The sequence below is a fragment of the Macaca mulatta genome, chromosome 12 (genome assembly GCF_049350105.2).
Source record: "Macaca mulatta isolate MMU2019108-1 chromosome 12, T2T-MMU8v2.0, whole genome shotgun sequence".
NCBI classification, from domain to species: domain Eukaryota; kingdom Metazoa; phylum Chordata; class Mammalia; order Primates; family Cercopithecidae; genus Macaca; species Macaca mulatta.
Window position 1 is genome coordinate 74,428,215 of NC_133417.1, and position 22,481 is coordinate 74,450,695.

The 22,481-nt window shown below is 37.8% G+C and overlaps 1 protein-coding gene and 1 non-coding gene across 21 annotated transcripts in view; one reads left to right on the forward strand and one right to left on the reverse strand.

Annotated features, from left to right (window-relative positions):
* Nucleotides 1-3,643: 3,643 nt before the first annotated feature.
* FASTKD1 (FAST kinase domains 1) overlaps nt 3,644-22,481 on the reverse strand; it is a 51,568-nt gene continuing 32,730 nt past the window's right edge. For 9 of the 20 annotated variants that reach the window (XM_077957165.1, XM_028830817.2, XM_015110300.3 and 6 more), the window contains 8 exons: nt 20,391-20,877; nt 18,903-19,017; nt 13,945-14,073; nt 11,938-12,066; nt 11,147-11,260; nt 5,545-5,683; nt 4,779-4,893; nt 3,644-3,839 (listed from right to left, as the gene is read on the reverse strand). In XM_077957165.1, coding sequence (XP_077813291.1) covers nt 3,744-3,839; nt 4,779-4,893; nt 5,545-5,683; nt 11,147-11,260; nt 11,938-12,066; nt 13,945-14,073; nt 18,903-19,017; nt 20,391-20,877 — 1,324 coding nt within the window. In that variant the 3' untranslated portion in view covers nt 3,644-3,743. The remainder of the gene's footprint in view (nt 3,840-4,778; nt 4,894-5,544; nt 5,684-11,146; nt 11,261-11,937; nt 12,067-13,944; nt 14,074-18,902; nt 19,018-20,390; nt 20,878-22,481) is intronic. The other 11 variants (XM_028830819.2, XM_077957168.1, XM_028830818.2 and 8 more) reach the window with 2 other exon arrangements.
* On the forward strand, nt 7,738-7,844 carry LOC114671676 (U6 spliceosomal RNA). The gene has a single exon (XR_003721693.1). It is a non-coding gene; the product is annotated as a U6 spliceosomal RNA (small nuclear RNA).

The window sequence follows — 22,481 nt, forward strand, 5'->3', positions numbered from 1 at the left end:
TTTCTGGGATGTGATATTCTTCATTCACTGTTTCTTCTTAGTGCATATAGTAAGTTGACTCCTCAGTCTGCTCATAACCATCACATTCAATCTATGCAAGTCCATCAATTAATCATCACTTTTAGCTACACACCAACTTATGAGTCTCACATAGCTTTCATAGACATGTATTTGACTTCTAGCCTTACCCATATTATTTTCTGAAAAACCTGACTTGGGACTAATTTGGAACATTCATGATTATTTGTCAAAGAGTTTCATAAAGAACAGATCTAAGTGTCCGTACACATTTTTTTTCTCTACCATAAATATGGAAATATATTTAACAGAAACAAGTTTTATTTTGGGTATTTAAAGTAGAATCCTGATTACTTTTCTATATTGAAAATACTTTTCTTAATTATAGCATGAATACAGAATCAAGAAATTCCCAAAGTGGAAAATCCTACAGGTTCTTCAACAAACAGTTAGGAAGAGAAAGGGGCACTTATACAGACTCAAAAGGGTGGAGGAAGAGGAGGCCACAGGGATTATGGTGTCCAGAAATGTACATCTGGGTGATAAAACTGTAAGAAGTACTTACTATAAAATCAGGATTGAGGTTACTTTTGGAGACAGAATGCCAATCTATGTAGATGTAAAATTAAGTTTTAAAATAATGCTTCTTGCAGGGTTTGAGGATGATGATGTTCTGGAATCAGATATGGGTGATAGTTGTATAAATATACTAAAAACCACTGAATTATACACTTTTAAAGGGTGAATTTTATAGTATGGGAATTATATCTCAATGAAAAAATGCTTTTGTTTATAACAATCTAAGTTATATAGATAGAAAAATCATCAATCAAAAATATAAGAGTATCTATATAAAGAAAACCATTTGAGCCGGGGGCGGTGGCTCAAGCCTGTAATCCCAGCACTTTGGGAGGCCGAGACGGGCGGATCACGAGGTCAGGAGATCGAGACCATCCTGGCTAACACGGTGAAACCCCATCTCTACTAAAAAATACAAAAAACTAGCCGGGCGAGGTGGCAGGTGCCTGTAGTCCCAGCTACTCAGGAGGCTGAGGCAGGAGAATGGCGTAAACCCGGGAGGCGGAGCTTGCAGTGAGCTGAGATCCGGCCACTGCACTCCAGCCTGGGCGACACAGCGAGACTCCGTCTCAAAACAAAAAACAAAAAACACAGGCCGGGCGCGGTGGCTCACGCCTGTAATCCCAGCACTTTGGGAGGCCAAGGCGGGCGGATCACAAGGTCAGGAGATCGAGACCACGGTGAAACCCCGTCTCTACTAAAAATACAAAAAATTAGCCGGGCGCGGTTGTGGGCGCCTGTAGTCCCAGCTACTCGGGAGGCTGAGGCAGGAGAATGGCGTGAACCCGGGAGGCGGAGCTTGCAGTGAGCCGAGATCGCGCCACTGCACTCCAGCCTGGGTGACACAGCGAGACTCCGTCTCAAAAAAAAAAAAAAAAAAAAAAACACATTTGAATCAGATAGCCTAGAGCAAGGGTCCCCAAATGGGCCACACAGCAAGAGGCAAGCGGTGGGCAGGCAAGTGAGCATTACCACTTGAGCTCCACCTCCTGTCAGACCAGCAGCTACGTTAGATTCTCATAGAGGGACGAACCCTATTGTGAACTGTACATGCAAGGGAACTAAGTTGCATGCTCCTTATGAGAATCTAACTAATGCCTGATGATCTGAGGTGGAACAGTTTCATCCTGAAACCATACCATCCCCCAACTGCTGTCCATGGAAAAACTGTCTTCTGCAAAAATGGTCCCTGAGGCCAAAAAGGTTGGGGACTGCTGGCCTAGAGAGAGTAGGAGATGTGACAGGTAAAAAAATTAGATCATGTGTAACAACTAGTGAAGGTATACCAGGGTTATTCAATCAAGATTTCCATGTACCTCAAGTATATAATGACTAAATTTTTAATTATTTATATCCAAAGGAAACCCTTTATAACCCTCATAAGCCTAATCATTTTATTCTAAAATTGCATAGTCAAATATTTTAACCTATTCAAGGGTTTAGTTCTTTGTTATCACTTGCTTGAGAAATAGAACACATTTCATGGAAATTAAACACTCTGAATTTAGCATTTCCACTAATATGAGTATGAGGAAATTCAGAAAGAGGAAGAGATAATGAGACATCTTTCACTTACTATTCTGATTTTGTTTTTCATAAAACGTTTTGTGAAGTTAATATTCCACAAAATATTCAGTATTAGAGTTCAAATCATGCAGTCATTGGATATTTTAAACATGTACTTCAACTAAGCCTAAGCCAAATATCAGTGAAGCAAATTACATGCAAGACACATATTTTAAAGCTATGCTTATGATAGAAGGCGCTCCAGCTACCAACTTATTTTGAGATAGTGTGAATTGAGAGGGTCATGGAGTCAGAAGATAGCCACCTTTCAGATGGTCAATTACCTCCACCACCACCAGGTGGCCTAAGTGAGGGTAGTTAGGCTGTGGCCTGCTAAGCACAAAACATCACTCTTAGAGAAGGGTTGGGGATTTATATCACATAGTAGGCCCTTAGTAACTATTTTATTGAATCAATGTGTTGTAAGACAGGGAAAACCCATTATTCCCTCAACATGTGTAGGATTACACCAGGTCAAGATTGGTCCACTCAACTACTACCCCATTTCATTGCTTCCATTTAGGAGAAAACGTATCTCCTCTCATTTTCTCTTGAACCAGTCAGGCTTTCACATATGCCACTTCAAAACAACTATTTTCAAAGTATGAATGATTTTCATATTGCTAAATTTAATAACCATTTCCCATTTCTCATCTTTCCTGACCTTTCAGCAGCATCTGATACAACTACTCACTTCCTCCTTGAAATGCTTTATCCACTTGGCTTCTAGAAGTATTACTACCTTCCTTCCTCCTACCTCATTTGCCATCCCTGCTCAGTCTCCTTTTCTAATTCCTCCTCTTCCTCTTAATCTTTTAATGTTGGAGCACCTGAAAACTCAGTCCTCAGACCTCTCCTCCATTCACACTCTTCTCTAATCTCATTTAAAAGACATCACAAACTCAACATATCTAAAGCAAACTTGTGATCAACCCTCACCACATGCCCCCCATCTTGCTCTTCCTGTAGACTCCCCCATCTTAGTTAATGCTAATGACATCCTCTGAGTTGCTTAGGACAAAAACTTAGATTTATCCTTGACTCCTATTTCTCTCATACCTTATATCCAATCAGCGAGCAAATTCTGTTGCCTTTACCTTCAAAATATATCCAAAAAATCTGACTACTTCTCATTACCTCCACTGCTACCACGCTCTCCAAGTCACCATCCATTCTTGCCTGGATTATTGCAATGACCTCATAGAGAGTTTTCTTTCTTACACATTTGCCTCATTGTAGTCTTTGCTTATCTCAATAAGGTAGCCAAAGTAATGCAGTTAAAACGTGAGTTCATATCATTCCTTGCTTGAAACCCTCCAATGGCTTCTCATCTCACTCAGAGTAGCCAAGAGGTTGTATTTGACTCTGTTATCTCTTACCTTTTCTCTTATACACTCCCATCCCACTCCCCACTTGTTCTGCTCCAGCCACACTGGATCCTTTGTTATTCTGAAACATGCCAGGTATGTTCCCACCTTAGGACATTTGTACCTATTATTTTTTTTATTGAGACAGGCCACTTAATTAAAATAAGTCCAGATGTGACAAATGGTAACATTCATTTTAAATAAAAACTACAGTCATGACTTGACTTCTCCAAATATACGTTCTCTCAGGTAGTCCATTCGAGCATCCTTTGTTGACAGTGCCATAGAGTTCCATTCGAACTGAGAAATCTGTAAAATAAGTAATGTAGAACAATGAAAGTTTTAAAGCAACAACAAAAAACATTGAGGAAGACATATAAGCACTACTGATCAAAGCTGTAGGAATCCTATGAAATTAGTTTATGTAAGGATAGCCTGTGAAGCCTTATTGGAAGTCAAGTGGGTCCTTCTGACATTGCCTAGAAGACTTTTTTCTTCTCCTTTCATCCTCCTTTTCCTACAATACCAATGATGGACACTTTTTCCTACATAGTCTTCTATATTCATACACTAGTTGTTTCCTCTGATAACTCTATCCATCTCTACAGTGCCTCTCTTATAAGATATAGAAATCATAAGATATAGATATTCTAAAGACGATAAAATAAATGACAACTTTTATTTATTTTTATGAGACAGGGTCTTGCTCTGTCACCCAGGCTGGAGTGCAGTGGGACAATCACGGCTCACTGCAGCCTCAATCTCCTAAGATCAAGCAATCCTCCCACCTCAGCCACCCAAGTAGCCACAAGGATGAGCTATTGCACCTGGCCTGTTTGAGGGATACATTTTAAAAAACATATTTAAAAAGGTAATTCTGTCCCAGCACTTTGGGAGGCCGAAACGGGCGGATCATGAGGTCAGGAGATCGAGACCATCCTGGCTAACACGGTGAAACCCCGTCTCTACTAAAAAAAATACAAACAACTAGTTGGGCGAGGTGGCAGGCGCCTGTAGTCCCAGCTACTCAGGAGGCTGAGGCAGGAGAATGGCGTAAACCCGGGAGGCGGAGCTTGCAGTGAGCTGAGATCCGGCCACTGCACTCCAGCCTGGGCCACAGAGCGAGACTCCGTCTCAAAAAAAAAAAAAAAAAAAAGGTAATTCTGGAACTTTCACATGAAAAGGAAGCACATGTACAGCTAGTGTCTCTGGGCTTTTTAGAGGCTGAATTACATGAGTATTTCATACCTGAATTACACGATACCCCAGAATTTCCAAATGTCGTTTTTTCATAGCAAATTTTCCTTTCATATGAGGGATATTTCTACAAAATGATTTTGAATCCAAAAATTCCAAAGCAATCCTACATAAGATAAAAAATATTTACTTCTAAAATCAAAATAAGAAACTGAATAATTACAAGCTTTTCAGAAACAAGACTGCATCTTTATAAACTAACAAAAGCCAATGAATATAAATGAGTATATCCAGTTATGTTTCTACTAAGAAATTAGTAATTAATGACAAACCTATTTAGTTACACAAAATAATTGTAAATATCTGTCTGCTTTCATCCATTTTTTTTTGTCCAATATATATTTACACATGCCTACTATACATAAGCCACTGTGAGGGGTACAAAGATGAAGTGACACAGCTTATAGTCTAACAGAGAACACATGATGTATAGTAAGTTACTGTAATGCAGTGTAGGAAGTGGCTAAGTGCTATGAGAAAAGTAGAGAGGTATGGGAGCACAAAAGAAGATACTATTTTACTTCTAGTTGAGGACAATTCTTTTAGTACTTTAATCTAGGGAGATTGCTAGGCTTTGGACAGAAGAAAGCAGAACATTAAAGCAGAAGGGACAGAAAAAGCAAAGTTACAAAGGTGGAATGCATGACATACAAGGAACAGATTCCACTACTTTCAATCTTTGATCATTGACTTCAGTATAGTACCCCAAATTTAACATTTAGATATTAATACAATCTAAAACTAAGAGACAAATTACCTTTCAGCCCCTGGTGGCAGCCTTGATCCAACTATTTCAGTATTTGGTTCCCAGGGCATTTCTGGTAGCTGTCCCAATGCTGTATTATGGCTTCCATATGGAAGAGGTTTTTTTCTTTTATCCAAGATACACTCAAAATCTTAAGGAAGCATAGAAACTGGCAGTATGAATTAGGTAAAGTCTTACAGATAAAAGTTTTAAGATATATTTGAAATATATATGCATATATTTGTACACAAACCCACTCACAAAAGAATGATGAACCTCTTAAATCATCCAAGTAATTTTTATAAGATCTGGTCCAATGGCACCTCTCTTTGGAAATCAATCAATAAAAAATCAACCAGAAGAATTACAAAACAATATTAAGTACCAGGATACATTTAGCACTGGGCTAGGCCAAATCACATTAAAGAGTTTTAATCTCTTTAAGGCTCTTGGTTACATTTGGAGGAAGCTAAACCAACTCATCTGAAAATTAATAAAGAAAAAGATTCAAGCATTTATCCTCTTTCCTACATGAACTGTACATAAGGGTAACTAAAGAGTTGATATGGGAAAGTCCTTTTTAGACAAATTCCAGCTAATAAATGTAGAAGGCATGATAGATGTAGAATATCGCTGCTTTACCACCCCTCTGAATGATGGATTTAGGCAATGAGTGATCATTAATAACTGCTAAAATCAGCAGGTGAAAAGCTGACAGGGGAACTTTCTGTTGAATGAATCAGCTGATAACATACAAACCCACTAATGAGTCTTAATACATAAAAGACAACCAGGCCAGGCACAGTGGCTCACACCTGTAATCCCAGCATTTTGGGAGGCCGAGGCAGGCAGAGTGCTTAAGCTCAGGAGTTCCAGACCAGCCTGGGTAACATGGCAAAACCCAGTCTCTACAAAAAATTTAAAAAATAAGCCAGGTGTAGTGGCAGCTAGTCAGGCCAAGGAGGCTGAGGTGGGAGGATCCCTTGAACCTAGGATGTCAAGGCTGCAGTGAGCCATGCCTGTGCCACTGCACCTCAGCCTGGGCAACAGAGCCAGACTCTGTCCCCGCCCAAAAAAAAAAGAAAAGAAAGAAAAAGAAAAAGAAACCAGCCTTGTGTGCCTCCTGATAGGAAGAAATAAGAAGTACAAGCCACTTACGAAGTTTTTGGCCAAAAAGAAAAACCTAAAAAAAACCCTAAAATCTAATCAAGTCTCTAGATATCACTAATGGTTTACAGCAAACCCAGGTTTACAGTAAAAACATTAAAAACTGTTAGATGACATATTAAATGTTATCACAGAGTTGCAATTAGAATTCTAAGTTCGAAATGTGAAAAAAAAAAACTTATTCTCAATTAAATTTTAAGTTAAAAAAAGGAGAAGTAGGAAAGGAAAGGTTAAACTAAAAACTGCAAACCAACCGAGTGGAATGTTAAGATCCCAATTTGAACAAATAAACTGTAAAATAAACATAAAAGACACTTAAAACAGGAAAAGCAAAGGTATAGGGGTAGAGTGCATGAGACATATGAGGAATAGATTCCACTATCTTCAGTCCTTCATCATTGGGTTCATTATAGTACACCAAATCTAACATTTTGATAAAATGTTAAATTTTATCTAAAATTTCTCATATCTCTCTACTTATGTTAAATTTCCCATAATTTTACTACCTTCAATCTTGATCACTGAGTTCATTATAGTATGCCAAATCTAACATTTACATAAAATGTTAAATTTTATCTAAAATTTCCCATATCTCTCTACTTATGTTAAATTTCACATACTGCTCTACATTTCTTTAAAAATATTAAATTATTATTAATGGTTATAGGATGATAAAGATGATATTGTTGTTTTTAAAGTCATTCTTATCTTTTAGATATACATCCTGAAATGATGTCTGTGATTTGAAAAGAATCAGATGGAACTCTGGTGAAAAACTAAGGCACTGAACCATCTTTAAGTTAATTATGAAACATGAAATATATAGCTTTCTCATTAAGAGAATGAATTCTAGAGCCAGAATGCCAAGCTCAAAGCCTGGCTCTATCATTTTGCCAGGTATATAACCTTGGGCAATCAATAATGTTTGTGGGCTTCAGTCTCCTCATCTGTAAATAATTTACATACTTCATAGGGATATAATTTTACTATACGCATACACACACACAAGTACTTATAAAGTACTTAAAACAGTGTCTAGTGCTCGCTTCGGCAGCACATATACTAAAATTGGAACGATACAGAGAAGATTAGCATGGCCCCTGCGCAAGGATGACACGCAAATTCGTGAAGCGTTCCATATTTAAAAAAAAAAAAAAAAAAAAAAAAAAAAAAAAACAGTGTCTAACACATAATAAGCAATATATAAAGATATATCTATAATTGTTATTTGAAATTGCAGCATTGTTTGACAGATGGACATACCAGCAAAAAAAATCTTACAGATCGATTAAATAATAGCATACTCAACAAAATATGCAGTAACTAAAAAAGATGTTGTATAAGCATATCTGTTGGCATAGAAAAATATTCACAACATATAAAGTTATAAACTGCTATGAACTGAATGTGTCCCCCAAAATTCATATGTTGAAACATAATCATCAATGTGTTAAAAATAATAGTGGACCTTAGGCCAGGCATGGTATCTCACACCTGTTATCCTAGCATTTTGGGTGGCAGAGGCAGGAGGATTGCTTGAGCTCAGGAGTTTAAGACCAGCCTGTGCAACATGGTGAAACCCCATCTCCACAAAAAAACACAAAAATTAGCCTGGTGTCATGGTGTGTGCCTGTAGACCCAGCTACTCAGGAGGCTGAGGTGGGAGAATCACTTGAGCTCTGGAAGCAGAGGATGCAATGCACTATGATCATGCCACTGCACTCCTGCACTGCACTCCAACCTGGGTGACAGAACAAGAGCCTTTTTCAAAAAAAAAAAAAAAAAAAAAAAAGGTAGCACCTTTAGGAGATGATTAAGTCATGAGGGCAGAGCCCTCGTTAATGAGATTAGTGACACTATAAATAAGTATCCTTTGCCTTCCTGTCCCTTCTGCCATGGGAGGACACAGCATTGAAAGAACCATCTTGGAAGCAGAGGCCAGGTCCTTACTAGATACCAAACCTGTTGGTATCTTGAGCTTGGAATTCCTAGCCTCCAGAATTTCTGTTGTTTATAAATTAACCAGTCTCAAGTATTTTGTTGTAACAGCAGAAAAGGACTAAAACACAAATACTACAGAAGAAAACCATTTTTGTCTTTTTCTTTTTTAAGTTAGGAAAACAGACACCAAAAGCAAACAGTGGCTATATCATGGGTAATTTTTCTTTTTTGTTATCTTCCTTTTCTAGTTTTTCTATGCTAAGCATGTCTTGTGTAATTTTTTTAAGAGATGGGGTTATGTTCATATTGTTCTGAAGAAAACAAGAACAATTTTAAAAAGAGATGGTGTCTCACTATATTGCCCAGGCTGGAATCAAACTTCTGGGCTCAAGTGATCCTCCTACCTCTGTCTCTCAAAGTAGCTAGGATTACAGGCTTGCACTACCATGCCCAGCTTCAATGTTTGTTTCTTGTTTTGTTTTGTTTTTGTTTTAGAGACAGTCTTGCTCTGTCACTCAGGCTAGAGTGCAGTAGAGTGACTGTAACTCACTGTAGACTCCAATTCCTGGGTTTAAGAGATCCTCCAACCTCAGCCTCCTAATGGGACTACAAGGGCATGCCACCATGCCTGCTAATTATTTATTTATTTATTTAGAGACAGGGTCTCACTGTATTGCCCAGGCTGGTCTCAAACTCCTGAGCAATGGGACTAGAGGGGCATGCCACCATGCCTGTTATTTTATTTATGTATGTATTTATTTATTTAGAGATAGGGTTTCACTATATTGCCCAGGCTGGTCTCAAACTCCTGAGCTCAAGCCATCCTTCCACCTCAGCCTCCCAAAGTGCTGAGACTATGTGTATGAGCATGAGCCACTGAGCCCAGCCAATTTATGGATTTTTGTCACTCATACCCAACTCAATCCTGATTAATATAAAATCAAAGGAAACTTGTGTTTTGTAACACAAGATGAGAGTATTAATGATTATCTAGTTCACCTTCCTGCCCAGTATAAAAATCACACACATCTATCATCTGAATATTCAGCCTCTGCCTCAACATTACTTCTTCAGAAAGCAGCCAATAATTCTCCTTATACCAAGTTAAATCTGCTTTCTTTCATTTTTACCATTTTGTTCATCTTTAAGATAGAGATACCTAGTTCTCTACTTAACAATCCTTCAAACATTTTAAAAGATTATGGTCCCCATAAGACTTCTATTTTTCAGACTAAACATCCTTTTCCTACCGCCCCCCCCCCCCAAGTAAGATATATTGGGCTGGGCACAGTGGCTCACACCTGTAATCCCAACACTCTGGGAGGCTGAGCTGAGGCAGGAGAATCGCTTGAGCCCAGGAGTTTGAGACCAGCCTGGGCAACATAGTGAGACCCTGTCTCTATAAAAAAATTAAAATAAAAATAAATGTATTGAGCACTTACTATGTTCCAAGGATAGTATTAAATGCTTCACATGCAATATCTCAGTTAATCCTATCAAGTAGGCATTATTATCCCCATTTCACTGATGAAGAAGCTAACAAGGTTCAGAAGAACTTGCTCAAGGATTGAAATCCATGCAATCCTAGTCTTCTCTAGTTCTAAGACATGATTAGACAAGATCCTTCACTATCTGTCCTCCTTTGTTTCTAGACCCTACATGTCACTGTCTCTTAAAAAGGACAACATGCAAAAAAAAAAAAATTCCAATATTAAGATGTCTGAAAAATAGAATACAATGGGATTACCAACTTTGTTGTTATTATTAACAATATAGTTTAAATAGTATTTGATTTTTGGCTACCATTTACGCTGTTAGTTTATACCAAGTTTATAATCCTTTTAAATATGCTGTATATATGCAGAGGTTTTCTAAACCTAAATTTAGAAAGTTTATGTTAATTATCTTAAAATTTTATCTTTTTCATTTAAGATCACCATTTGAATATAGCAATATCTTTGAAAATTTTATATTGCCATCAACATAAGCTAGTCCACTAGCTTTATGTAATCCACAATTCAATTAGAATGCATTTCACAACTAGAACAGTTGAGAAACAAGATTAATCAGGTTAACATCAAGCACAGTATCTTTGGAAATCTTCATCCAGGCTGATAATCCAACTTAGTTTTTCAGATGAACTTAAAACAATGAAATAGAGATTAAAGAGTCATTTCCCTTATTTTCACACACCGAATGGAGAGGACAGAATCTTTTGAAGATACAGAAACATTCAGTGAATCTGAATCTGGGTTTTACTTAGAATTGGTGGAGGACTGACCTTAATTTTATTTTATTTTCTAAAGAACAGAAAATGCTCCTGGTTATCAACACTGAGCCATGCAAACTTGAGGATTTATTCTATTGTTCTTTCTACCTGTTTGGAAATTTTAATAATAATAACAACTTGAAAAAAAATCAAAAAACTTTTAAAAATTCCAACTGATTATTCTATTCATATTAGTTTGATTTTCTGAAAGTAACTAATAACCTACCAATAACTTACCTACTGTGTGGTAATAAGGCGTAAGAACCGAGGCTTTTACACAATTGATTCCTCCTAGTACCTCTGCTAACATTTTATAAATCTGCTGTTGTGCTCCATTCATGACGCCAATACCTTTATAAAATATAAAGAATTAGTCTACTTAATCTTTTTTTTTTTTTTTTTTTTTTTTTTGAGATGGAGTTTTCGCACTTGTTGCCCAGGGTGGAATGCAATGGCACGATCTCGGCTCACTGCAACCTCTGTCTCCCCAGTTCAAGCAATTCTCCTGCCTCAGCCTCCTGAGTAGCTGGTATTACAAGTGTGCACCCCCACGCCCGGCTAATTTTGTATTTTTAGTAGAGACGGGGTTTCTCCATGTTGTTGGTCAGGCTGGTCTCAAACTCCTGACCTCAGGTGATCTGCCAGCCTTTCAGCCTCCCAAAGTGCTGGGATTACAGGCGTGAGCCACCACACCCGGCCTTAATCAGTTTTTTAATGAAAATCATTCCAATTCTACAAATTGAAAAATAAAGATTAATATTTCCAATAAGAGCTTCAATGTAATATCTTATGTAATGACACTAAATTCAATAAAAGTTATTTGCTCTCAACTGAAAGAGGGTTATGTCCCAAATATTAAGAAATTCTTATAATGTTCCATCTACAATATCACATATAAAATATTAAACAGGTCATGGCACTCTTGGGAAGGCTCGTGTCATGTTTCAGTATAACAAGATTAACAATGTACTACACAATAATTTACTTTAGAATTAAACTTTGCTATCTGACTAAAAGAAAACTCAAACCTTTATTATATTGTTGACAGAAGCGATCATGAAACCATGGAATCTGAAACTCAGGGCATTCCAAGCAGATTGATCTATTTAACTCCATAAGATGAAACTGGACTCTTGCACTTAGAGATGAAGATAAAACTGAAATTAATAAAATACTAATGAATTTTGAGAGCTGAAACCTAGGAAAGACAACCCATTTTTTTTCACATTCATTTATCCCCACTATTACTAGATGCTTTTATTCTAACAGTATTTAGAACTGTTTACATTTCTAATTTACAAATGTATGCTTCATATTTTTAAATTATTACATTCAGTGACATGATTAGGACCAACTCCTACACTGTTCTCATTAATCATGAATGTTAAAAGTACATTTAAAAAATACTCCTGGCACGGCGCGGTGGCTCACGCCTGTAATCCCAACACTTTGAGAGGCTGAGGTGGGTGGATCACCTGAGGTCAGGAGTTCAAGACCAGCCTGACCAACATGGAGAAACCCCATCTCTACTAAAACTACAAAATTAGCCGGGCATGGTGGCGCCTGCCTGTAATCCCAGCTACTCGGGAGGCCAAGGCAGGAGAATTGCTTGAATCCAGAAGGTGGAGGTTTCGGGTAGCCAAGATCATGCCATTGCACTCCAGCCTGGGCAACAAGCGCAAAACTCCGTCTCAAAAAAAAAAAAAAAAATACTCCCAAGAATTTTCATTCACCTAATATTCCATACTTAGGATTTTATCCTAAGGAAACAATGATTCATGTATAACAATTCATTACTTACAATGATGAGGAATTAGAAACAATCTATAAGATGACAAATTTTATTATATCCATATAATGGGACATTATGTAGCCAATAAAAAAAGATATAAAAATATTTAATAACATGGAAAATTGCTCAAAATATAGTTAGATGGAAAAAGGCAGCATACAAAAGTGAACATATAAGTAATCCAAATTTTGTTTTAAAATTCATATAGGGGCCAGGCATGGGGGCTCATACCTGTAATCCTACCACTTTGTAAGGCCGAGGTGGACAGATCACTTGAGGTCAGGAGTTCAACACCAACCTGGCCAACATGGTGAAACCTCGTCTCTACTGCAAATAGAAAAATTAGCCGGGCATGGTGGCACCTACTTATAATCCCAGCTACTCGAGAGGCTGAAGCAGGAGAATCAATCACTTGAAATGGGAAGGCGGAGGTTGCCGTGAGCTAAGTTTGAGCCACTGCACTCCAGCCTGAGAAACAGAGCAAGACTCCATCTCAAAAAAAAAAAAGAAAAGAAAAAGAAAGTAAGAATACAGGGGCTGGGTACAGTGGCTCATGCCTGTAATCCCAACACTTTGGGAGGCCAAGGCAAGAGGATTGCTTGAGGCCAGGAGCTAGAGACCAGCCTGGGCAACACAGCAAAACTCTGTCTCAAAATATAAAAATAAAAAATTTAACAAATTAAAATTAAATACAGGCTGGGTGTGGGGGTTCACACATCTGGGAGGCCAAGGAGGGAGAATCACTTGAGCTCAAGAGTTTGACACCAGCCTGGGCAATACAGTGAGATCCCAGCTATTAAAAAAAAAAAAAATTAGCTGGGCATGGTGACACACGCCTGTGGTCCCAGCTACTCGGAAGGCTGAGGTGGGAGGATCACTTGATCCTGGAGTCCACGGCTTCAGTGAGCTATAACTGCACCACTGCACTCCAGCCTGGGCAACAGAGTGAGACCCTGTCTCAAAACAAAACAAAAAAACACAAATATATAAACATTCACACAAGAGAAGGAGAAAGACAGAAAAGAAATACTCCAAAACATTAAAAGTGGTAGTTTTACTTGTTAGTAAGATGGGTAATTTTTTATTTTCTATTTTATTCCTGTGTTTTCCAAATTTCTACAATAAGCATGAATACTATTAGAAACAGAAAAAAGTTATTAACATTAAAATTCTTCAGTATAGGTAGACCCGAGATTTGGATATAAAGTACAACAGACAAATAAATTAAAACGTAGATACATACTTTCAAGTTGAGAATCCAATCTAGATAAGAATTCGATGTTAAAAATTGACTTTAGCAGATCTTCTGGAAAATATTGAAGTGTGGCCAAAGAGAAACCAAGATACACTAACATAAGAGGATCCAATATACCTAAAAGAAAATTAAGATTTTTTTAAAGGTATAGCTGCCTCACTTATATATAAATTTATAATTTATTCAGGCAAAGCTAGGTTTTAAAAAGAAAATGATACACAGCTTTGATAAAACTAATCTATACTGTTACAAGACAGGATAATGGTTAAGTGGTTACCTTTGGGTGGGGTCCAAGTAGGAAAAGGGGACAAGAGGAGAAGGGTACTGTGATAATACTCTGTGTCTTAACCTCAGTACTGATTCCCTGGGTGATTCAATTTGAATAAACTCATACTATTATACTAAAGTTATATGAACATTTGTTATTACACTTTAGTAAGAAGTTTTAAAAATAGCCTTGGAAAAAGAATCCAAAACAAAAGGACAGTGCTGCATGTAAAAAGAAGTGATCCCGGTATTGGCGATAATAATACAATAGTGTTCAGAATATGTTACATACCATTCTAAACACTTTAGATATACCAACTCATTTATATGTTATATCAGTAGAAACAATTATCTCCGCTTTATAAAGAAGCATTAGGAAGCACAGAGAGGTTAAATGACTTGCCCAAGATCACAGAGTTGGCAAGCAGAGAGTAGGATTTAACCCAGAATGTCCAGCTCTGGAGCCTGGATTATTATACCATGCTGCTCTCTGGGGATCTCAGATCTCCAAGCAGAGTGTACACATGTTTGAGGCTTAGGTCTTGCCTAGCACCTCCTCCTTTAGTTGTCACCCAGCAGCATGGCAGATGTCCCACAGTATAAGGCTTCAACTATTTACCTAATTTGCCTCATCCAAGAGACATTTCTAACGTGAGGGAAAAGGCCACCTAAAATGCCTGATTGGTATCAATATTCTTACTAAGGACAGAATAGACAATATTAAATCTTTCCTTTTCAATTTTTTACTGAGTTTATTTAATAAAGCAAGACCAGGTCATAACAGTGATGATCTCCACCAGCAAAACTAATCTGTCAAAATTTGTCATTACTCAATACAATAAAAAGTATTACTCTATTAGCTATTTAAAATTTTACTTATAAAGTTCCCTAGGAATTTTTAAAACTTTCTCTGATTAAGTTTTTAAAACTCAAAGCTATACTTCTCAATCTTTCTTCCCTTATACTCTTTAGCAACAAAAATTTCTAATTTCTAAGACTATTTGGAGAATATGGGAAGAGATGTACTTTTATTTCCTTCTGGCTGTTGACACATGACTAAACAACCAGGAGAATATACTCTCTCAATTTAAAGGCTCATCTTTCTACATATAGTTGTGTTACTAAAAAGGGGTATAAATGTACACCACACATGAAACACATTCATATACACATATACATATACATATACATATACATATGCATATCCCAGCCTCATGTTGTAGGCTGTGACACAGTAGTATCAGACATGGTTAGATGCTATCTGGCCCACAGATCCCACAAAAATGTAGCAAAGTCCATTAGCATGATGCAGACACAATTAATATATTCATACTTGTTTCACACCACCTTCACCAGAGGTCTAAAGGTCTATATAAATCCCTAGTGTAGAGCCTAACATGTTATGCTGGATATGGAAGCTCTCAGTATCTGTTGCTTGGTAGATAACTGGGTAATTTTTACTCTCCAGGCAGAGCAAAAAGATCTGAGGAAACCAGTCTCTGGCTGTCTCTCCAACCTTATCTCCTACCAACTTGGTCTCTCTCATCCACTCCTGCCACATTGAATTCACTGTTCCTGGAAAAAACCAAACATGCTCTCACCTGAGGGCCCTTTCCACTTCCCTTTCTTTCATCCTGGGACTCTCTTCCCTATCTACTGACATGGATCACTCCCTCACTTCATTTAATCCATGGTTAAATGACATCTCCTCAGAGAGGCAGTCCCTGAATCCCTTATCCAAAATTTACTCCATCTCACACTTAGCATGATGCTCCAGCCTATACACTTACCCTGCTCTAATGTTCTTGAAGGTACTTATCACCATCTGACCTTAGAGGCTTGTTTATTGTTTACGTCAATCTCCCCCTACCAGAAAGTAAACTCCATGATGGTAGTTTATCTGTTTTTACTCTCTCCTGTATCTCCAGTGCCTAGAAGAATACCTGACAGTAAGTACATGGAAAGTGTTGAGTGAAAAGGAATGGCTACTGAGCATTTCTCCTCTAAAACTTCTATATCATACTGACAAGTACATAGTGTGAGTCTGAGAAGAAAAGTCTCATAAAGCTCTACTCCTTGAAGGTCAAACTGTTCCAAACACAACTCAGACCCAAAATAAAAATGAAAAGGAAAAAGAAAAAGTAATTTCCTGTCTCTGCTATCTTCACATATTGCTTCTGCTAAGGCTAACAGCAGGAAGGACTATTTCTATTCTACTTTTCTCTAGTACTGAACTATTATCAAAAGACTTTTCTGGCCAGGTGTGGTGGCTCATGCCTGTAATCCCAGCACTTGGGAGGCCAAAGTGGGAGGACTACTTGAGCCCAGGAGTTTGATATCAGCCTGGGCAATGTAGCAAGACCCCATCTCTAAATTTAAAAGATAATTTCTTTAAATACCTTTTTAAGAGATGCAAAATAATCAGCATAAGAGCAGCAACCCTTCAAACAGTTGACAAACATCTATTAAGATTCTTAAGAAACATTTTTTTTTTTACTTTTAAAAAACAATCTGGCAAGACTCCGTCTCAAAAAAAAAATCTAAATAGACAGAAACAATCAGACATTATGTGCCTCCAGATGTGATCTAAATATAAGGTACACAGCACCACATACAAGTTATTTTTGCTGTAAATGTTTAATCTGAACCTAACCAAGCATCTATACCTAACTTCTAGTTTACTACAAATGCAGGAGATGGGGAAGCAAGTTAAAGGAAAACAATCAGACAAATCCAGAATGTGGCACAATTTATAATAAATGGCCAGTCATTTTATAAAAATAAATATCAAGCAAAAAAGATGGAGGAAAATACATAACTACTCAATATTGGTTGTTTAAAAAAAAATAGTTATAGTCAGGCACTGTGGCTCACGTCTGTAATCCCAGCACTTTGGGAGGCTGAGGTGGGTGGATCACCTGAAGTCGGGAGTTCCAGACCAGCCTGACCAACATGGAGAAACCCCGTCTCTACTAAAAATACAAAATTCGCCAGGTGTGGTGGAGCATGCCTGTAATCCCAGCTACTCGGGAGGCTGTGGCAGGAGAATCGCTTGAACCCAGGAGGCGGAAGTTGCAATGAGCCGAGATCGCGCCATTACACTCCAGCCTGGGTAACAAAAGCAAAACTCTTGTCTCAAAAAAAGAAAAAAGCTGGCCGGGCGCAGTGGCTCAAGCCTGTAATCCCAGCACTTTGGGAGGCCGAGACGGGCGGATCACGAGGTCAGGAGATCGAGACCATCCTGGCTAACACGGTGAAACCCCGTCTCTACTAAAAAATACAAAAAACTAGCTGGGCGAGGTGGCGGGCGCCTGTAGTCCCAGCCACTCGGGAGGCTGAGGCAGGAGAATGGCCTGAACCCGGGAGGCGGAGCTTGCAGTGAGCTGAGATCTGGCCACTGCACTCCAGCCGGGGCGACAGAGCAAGACTTCGTCTCAAAAAAAAAAAAAGAAAAAAGTTATACAAGATAATTTGGTGACTATTGGGAAAATTTGATTACAGACTAGGTAGTAGATGGTACTTGTTCATTTTCTTTAGTAATAGTAATGATACCAGTATTGTAGTTACATAGGAGAATGTCCTTATAACCCGAAGTACATAGAGCTGACAATTGGAAGGTTCATCATACACATACACACTTGTGCATATACACAGAGCAAATGTGGCAAATGTTAATATTCAATCACAATTGTGGGTCTACAGCTTATTATACAGATGTTTGTTATATTGTTCAATTTTTCTGTATATTTGAAAACCTGGATAGCAAAAAATTAAGAAAAAAACAAAAAACCAAGTCAATGCCAAGAAAAGAAAAAAGGGAAACAAAATTATAGACTATAAGAGACTGAAGAGATAACAACCAAACACAATGATTGAATACTGGGTCCAAAACAACTACTCTAAAATGTATTTTGGGAACACTTAGGGAGACTGAAACATGAACTGTGTATTAGTTATTAGGGAACTATGATTAAGTTTCTTACTGTGTCAACAGTATTGCGGTGGTATAGAAGAATGTCATTATTCTTAGGAGATGTATGCTAAAGTAATTAGGGGTGGAGGGTCACAATGCCTACAACTTTGAAATAGCTCAGAAAAAAATAAGAGAGTCAGAGAAACAAACAGATAAGCAAATACAATAAAATGTTAACATTATTGAATCTATACAGTGAGTATGTATGTGTTCTTTGTTTAATTATTTATACAAGTTTGACATTTTTCTTAATTAAAATGGATACAAAGTTTTTTTAGGGCCAGGAGCAGTGGCTCACACCTGTAATCCCAACATTTTGGGAGGCCTTGGCAGGTGGATCACCTGAGGTCAGGAGTTCCAGGCCACCCTGGCCAACATGGTGAAACCCTGTCTGTACTAAAAATGCAAAAAATTAGCCAGGTGTGGTGGCGCATGCTTATAGTCCAAGCTACTGGGGTGACTGAGGCAGGAGAATCACTTGAACCCAGGAGACAGGTTGCAGTGAGGCAAGATTGTGCCACTGCACTCCAGCCTGGGTGACAGAGCAAGACTCTGTCTCAAAAACAAACAAACAAACAAAAAACCTTTTAAGTAGAGAATTCATGGCTATTATGGTTACCCTTTAAATGAGGGACATCTCCTAGCTCAGCAGCAACAGGTAACCTCTGACTTATTCACTCAGTGTATTACCAAACAATATACCTACCTAAATAAGAATTAAGATGTTGCACGCAAGTTCCAAAAAATTCATCCCTTTGAGGTGGATCATAGTTCAAAGTGCTGAATGGAAGAATAATAGCAAGGATTGTAAAAGGATGGATCTGTATAAAAAGAAAAAAAATTTATAGTTTAAACTTTAGGAAAATAAGACAAAATTTTAACCTAATTATTTTTTAGGAGAAATCTTTTCCTATCATCACTACAGTTAAATAATAAATGTATCACTCTGCTTATTAATTTTTCCATCCTGCTATAATTTAACCCCACCCACAATTAATTAACTCCAAAAGTGTTAATGTAACAAAAAAGAAGTAAATCAGACAATCTACAAATTTATTTTGTTAGGTGTAAAATTCTATTCTGGCTGGGAGTGGTGGCTCATGCCTGTCATCTCAACACTTTGGATGGCTGAGGTGGGAGGACTGCTTGAGGCCAGGAGTTTGAGATTAGTCAGAGCAACATAGTAAGACCCTGTCTTTATTTAAATTTAAAATAAATAAATAAATTTGGTTTCAGAATTCATTAGTCACTAAATTGAATAGGAAACAGTATCAGCAATTTCCATGATAATCAGTACATTTTATAGAATAATCATAATGTAGAGAAGTTTCTTAAATTACAATCATTAGCATTCATTTTTCTTTCATTTGCTTTTTTATTTCATTTTTCACTCATTCATCCAATACTTAATGACTTCCAGGCATTATACTAAGCAAGTTAACTTTTTATTTTCGGTTGTGAGAAACACTGTCTTTTAAATAAAGGCCTTGCTCTGATATATTTATGATAGTGATTTTATAAGTGAGCTGCTTCTCATATAATCCATAAAGTGGCATTTTACAAGTAAGTCCCAGAAATAAATCTGCAAGAAGATGCAATGACAATTTAAGAATACTGTTGCCAATGGATACCTTACAATTTTCTCAGTTTTTAAGCTTATCTCATACTTTTGAATATAACTGCTTTTAAATGGTAAAAATGATAACACATGATTATAGAAATAAGAAAAAGTAAAACCAAAAATCATTCATACTCTGCTGTCCCAATATGAGTTTCCTCAAATAATTGATTCCTAATCTTAATACTGTAATGAACCAAATGATTGCTGATTCTTTCCAAATCTGCAATGCTGGAAGAAGAAAGTGACTTCAAGGACAGGAACAACAAATCGCTGAAACAGAAACCAGAGTTTTCTCTGTTTTTTTTAACAGACAGGGTCTCACTCTGTCACCCAGGGTGGTGTGCAGTGGTGCAATCACAGCTCACTGAGCCATAATTCCTGGGCTCAACCAATCCTCTCATCTCAGCCTCCCAACCACTGCAATTACAGGCTTGAGCTACCATATCTGACCCAGAATTTATTTAATTTTTAAACCTCAGATTCCAATCCAAGTTCTCAAAATGCCTATGGTAAAAATTATGCTTGCAGAAGTTGACAACTCTATAAAATTAATGTGTAACATTTAAATTTCACCTTTTCAATCTGCTGAACAGCCACTGAGGCTATCCTATCAAGTAGCAAAGTACTGAGGTAATCAGTATTAGAAATAAAAGATGCAATCTCCACAACATTTATGTAATTAATTTCATCCACGAAATGCTGTAAAGTAGCAATCGTTTCTTCAAGAAGTGACTCAGGAAACGTGTTTCCTCTGACATATTTAAGTTCCTCCCATAACAGATCCAAACTGTTGCTGTGTTGTAGTCTCTGACGACCATAGTGATCTAATTTTTGAAGTAGTTTCAGTTGTTTCCCAGTAATACTATCCAAATACATGTGATCACACTGAATCCATCTTAAAACAGATGTAGCAAAACTACTCAGGTTATTTAGGTCACACTGTGGTAAAACGGCTTCAATTCGGGATATCCCCACTTCGTCCAAGTGAGGAGAAGGGAGCAGGGAAATAGCATACACCAGAAAGGACACCTCAGTTGGTATGAAACTAATTTTCAAATAACTGCAAAATAAAAAATGAAAAGAATAAAATTAATACATCAGCCACAAAACCAAAATATATCTGTATTAAAATATGAATATATATAATGAGTACTACAATTAATAGATAAAATGATGATTCAAAAAAAACTCTTTCAAACTGTGTTTTTCCTCTAATCTGAAGCCACAACAATCATCAACACAGAAGACTTCTGTGATCAAATGTGTGGGGGTTCTTCCAAGCAGTGGACACCAGCTGGGTGTCCAATTCAGTTCTGACACTATCTACCTGGAGACAGTGTCAGATCCCACAGGTTGGGAACTTGGTCTCTAAAACTGACCTCTCCCACAAAAACCCCAGACTCCAGTTGCAAAAGTAGGCCTCCAGAACTTCTGAGCAACTGGCTTCAAGTTGGGGTTCTCACGACTTCCTCTTTGGGTTTAATTTGCTGAAGTGGTTCACAGAACTCAGGGAAACAGTTGCTTATGTTTACAGATTTATTATAAAAGATATTATAAAGAATGCAGATGAAGGGACAGTAGAGTGAGGTATGTGGGAAGAGGTGCAGAGCTTCCATGCCCTCCCTGACCATGCCACCCTCCAGGAACCTCCACGTGTTCAGCTATCCGGAAGCAGTCCAAACCCACTCTTCTTGGGTTTGTATGAGCTTCATGATGTCAGCATTTCTTCACATAGGGTGTCGGGTGGGATCTCTCAGGGGAGTGTCTTTAAGACCCATGATCAGAAAGATGGAGGGAGATTAGAGTCCTGCTTTAGGGCAGGAGACATATTCTGTTTCCAGAGCCCTAACACACCCAACATGGTAACAAAAGACTATAGCAAGAGCTATAGAAGTTATGAACTAGTAACTAGGACGAAAGCCAATATATGTAACATCACAGGTGGGCATAATACAAGTTAATTTAAGAAGAGTTAGATAGGCCAGGCATGGTGGCTCATGCCTGTAATCTCAGCATTTTGGGAGGCCGAGGAGGGCGGATTGCCTAAGGTCAGGAGTTCGAGACCAGTCTGGCCAACATAGTGAAATGCCATCTCTATTAAAAATACAAAAAAATTAGCCAGGCATAGTGACGTGCACCTGTAATCCCAGCTACTCGGGAGACTGAGGCAGGGGAATCCCTTGAGCCAGGGAGGTGGAGGTTGCAGTGAGCCGAGATCATGCCACTGCACTCCAGCCTGGGCGACAGAAGAAGACTCCATCTTAAAAAAAAAAAAAATAGTCAGATAAATTCAATGATAGGTCCATAAAGGATTATTCAGGAAAGCCTAAGACTTCCTGATGCCCTCCATCTCAAAAGAAAAAAAAAAAGAAAAAAAAAATCTTTAGGTATAGAAATAGTGGAAGGAATAAAGGAATAAAACAGGAAGACCTGTTCTGTTCTGAAGCACAGGCCAAACTTTTTTATTCAAAAATAAAACCACAGTCCCAGGGAAACAAAAGGTCCATGTCAGAACAATGTTTCCAGTGCTGTTGCTGAAGAAAGAACTTGAGTTCAATTTCTGATATGACCTGTAAGGCCCTGGCATACTGTGATCACCTGATAAAACTGGTTCCTTTTTTGTTTCTGATACATAGTCCAACATTTAAAACAAACGAATAAACA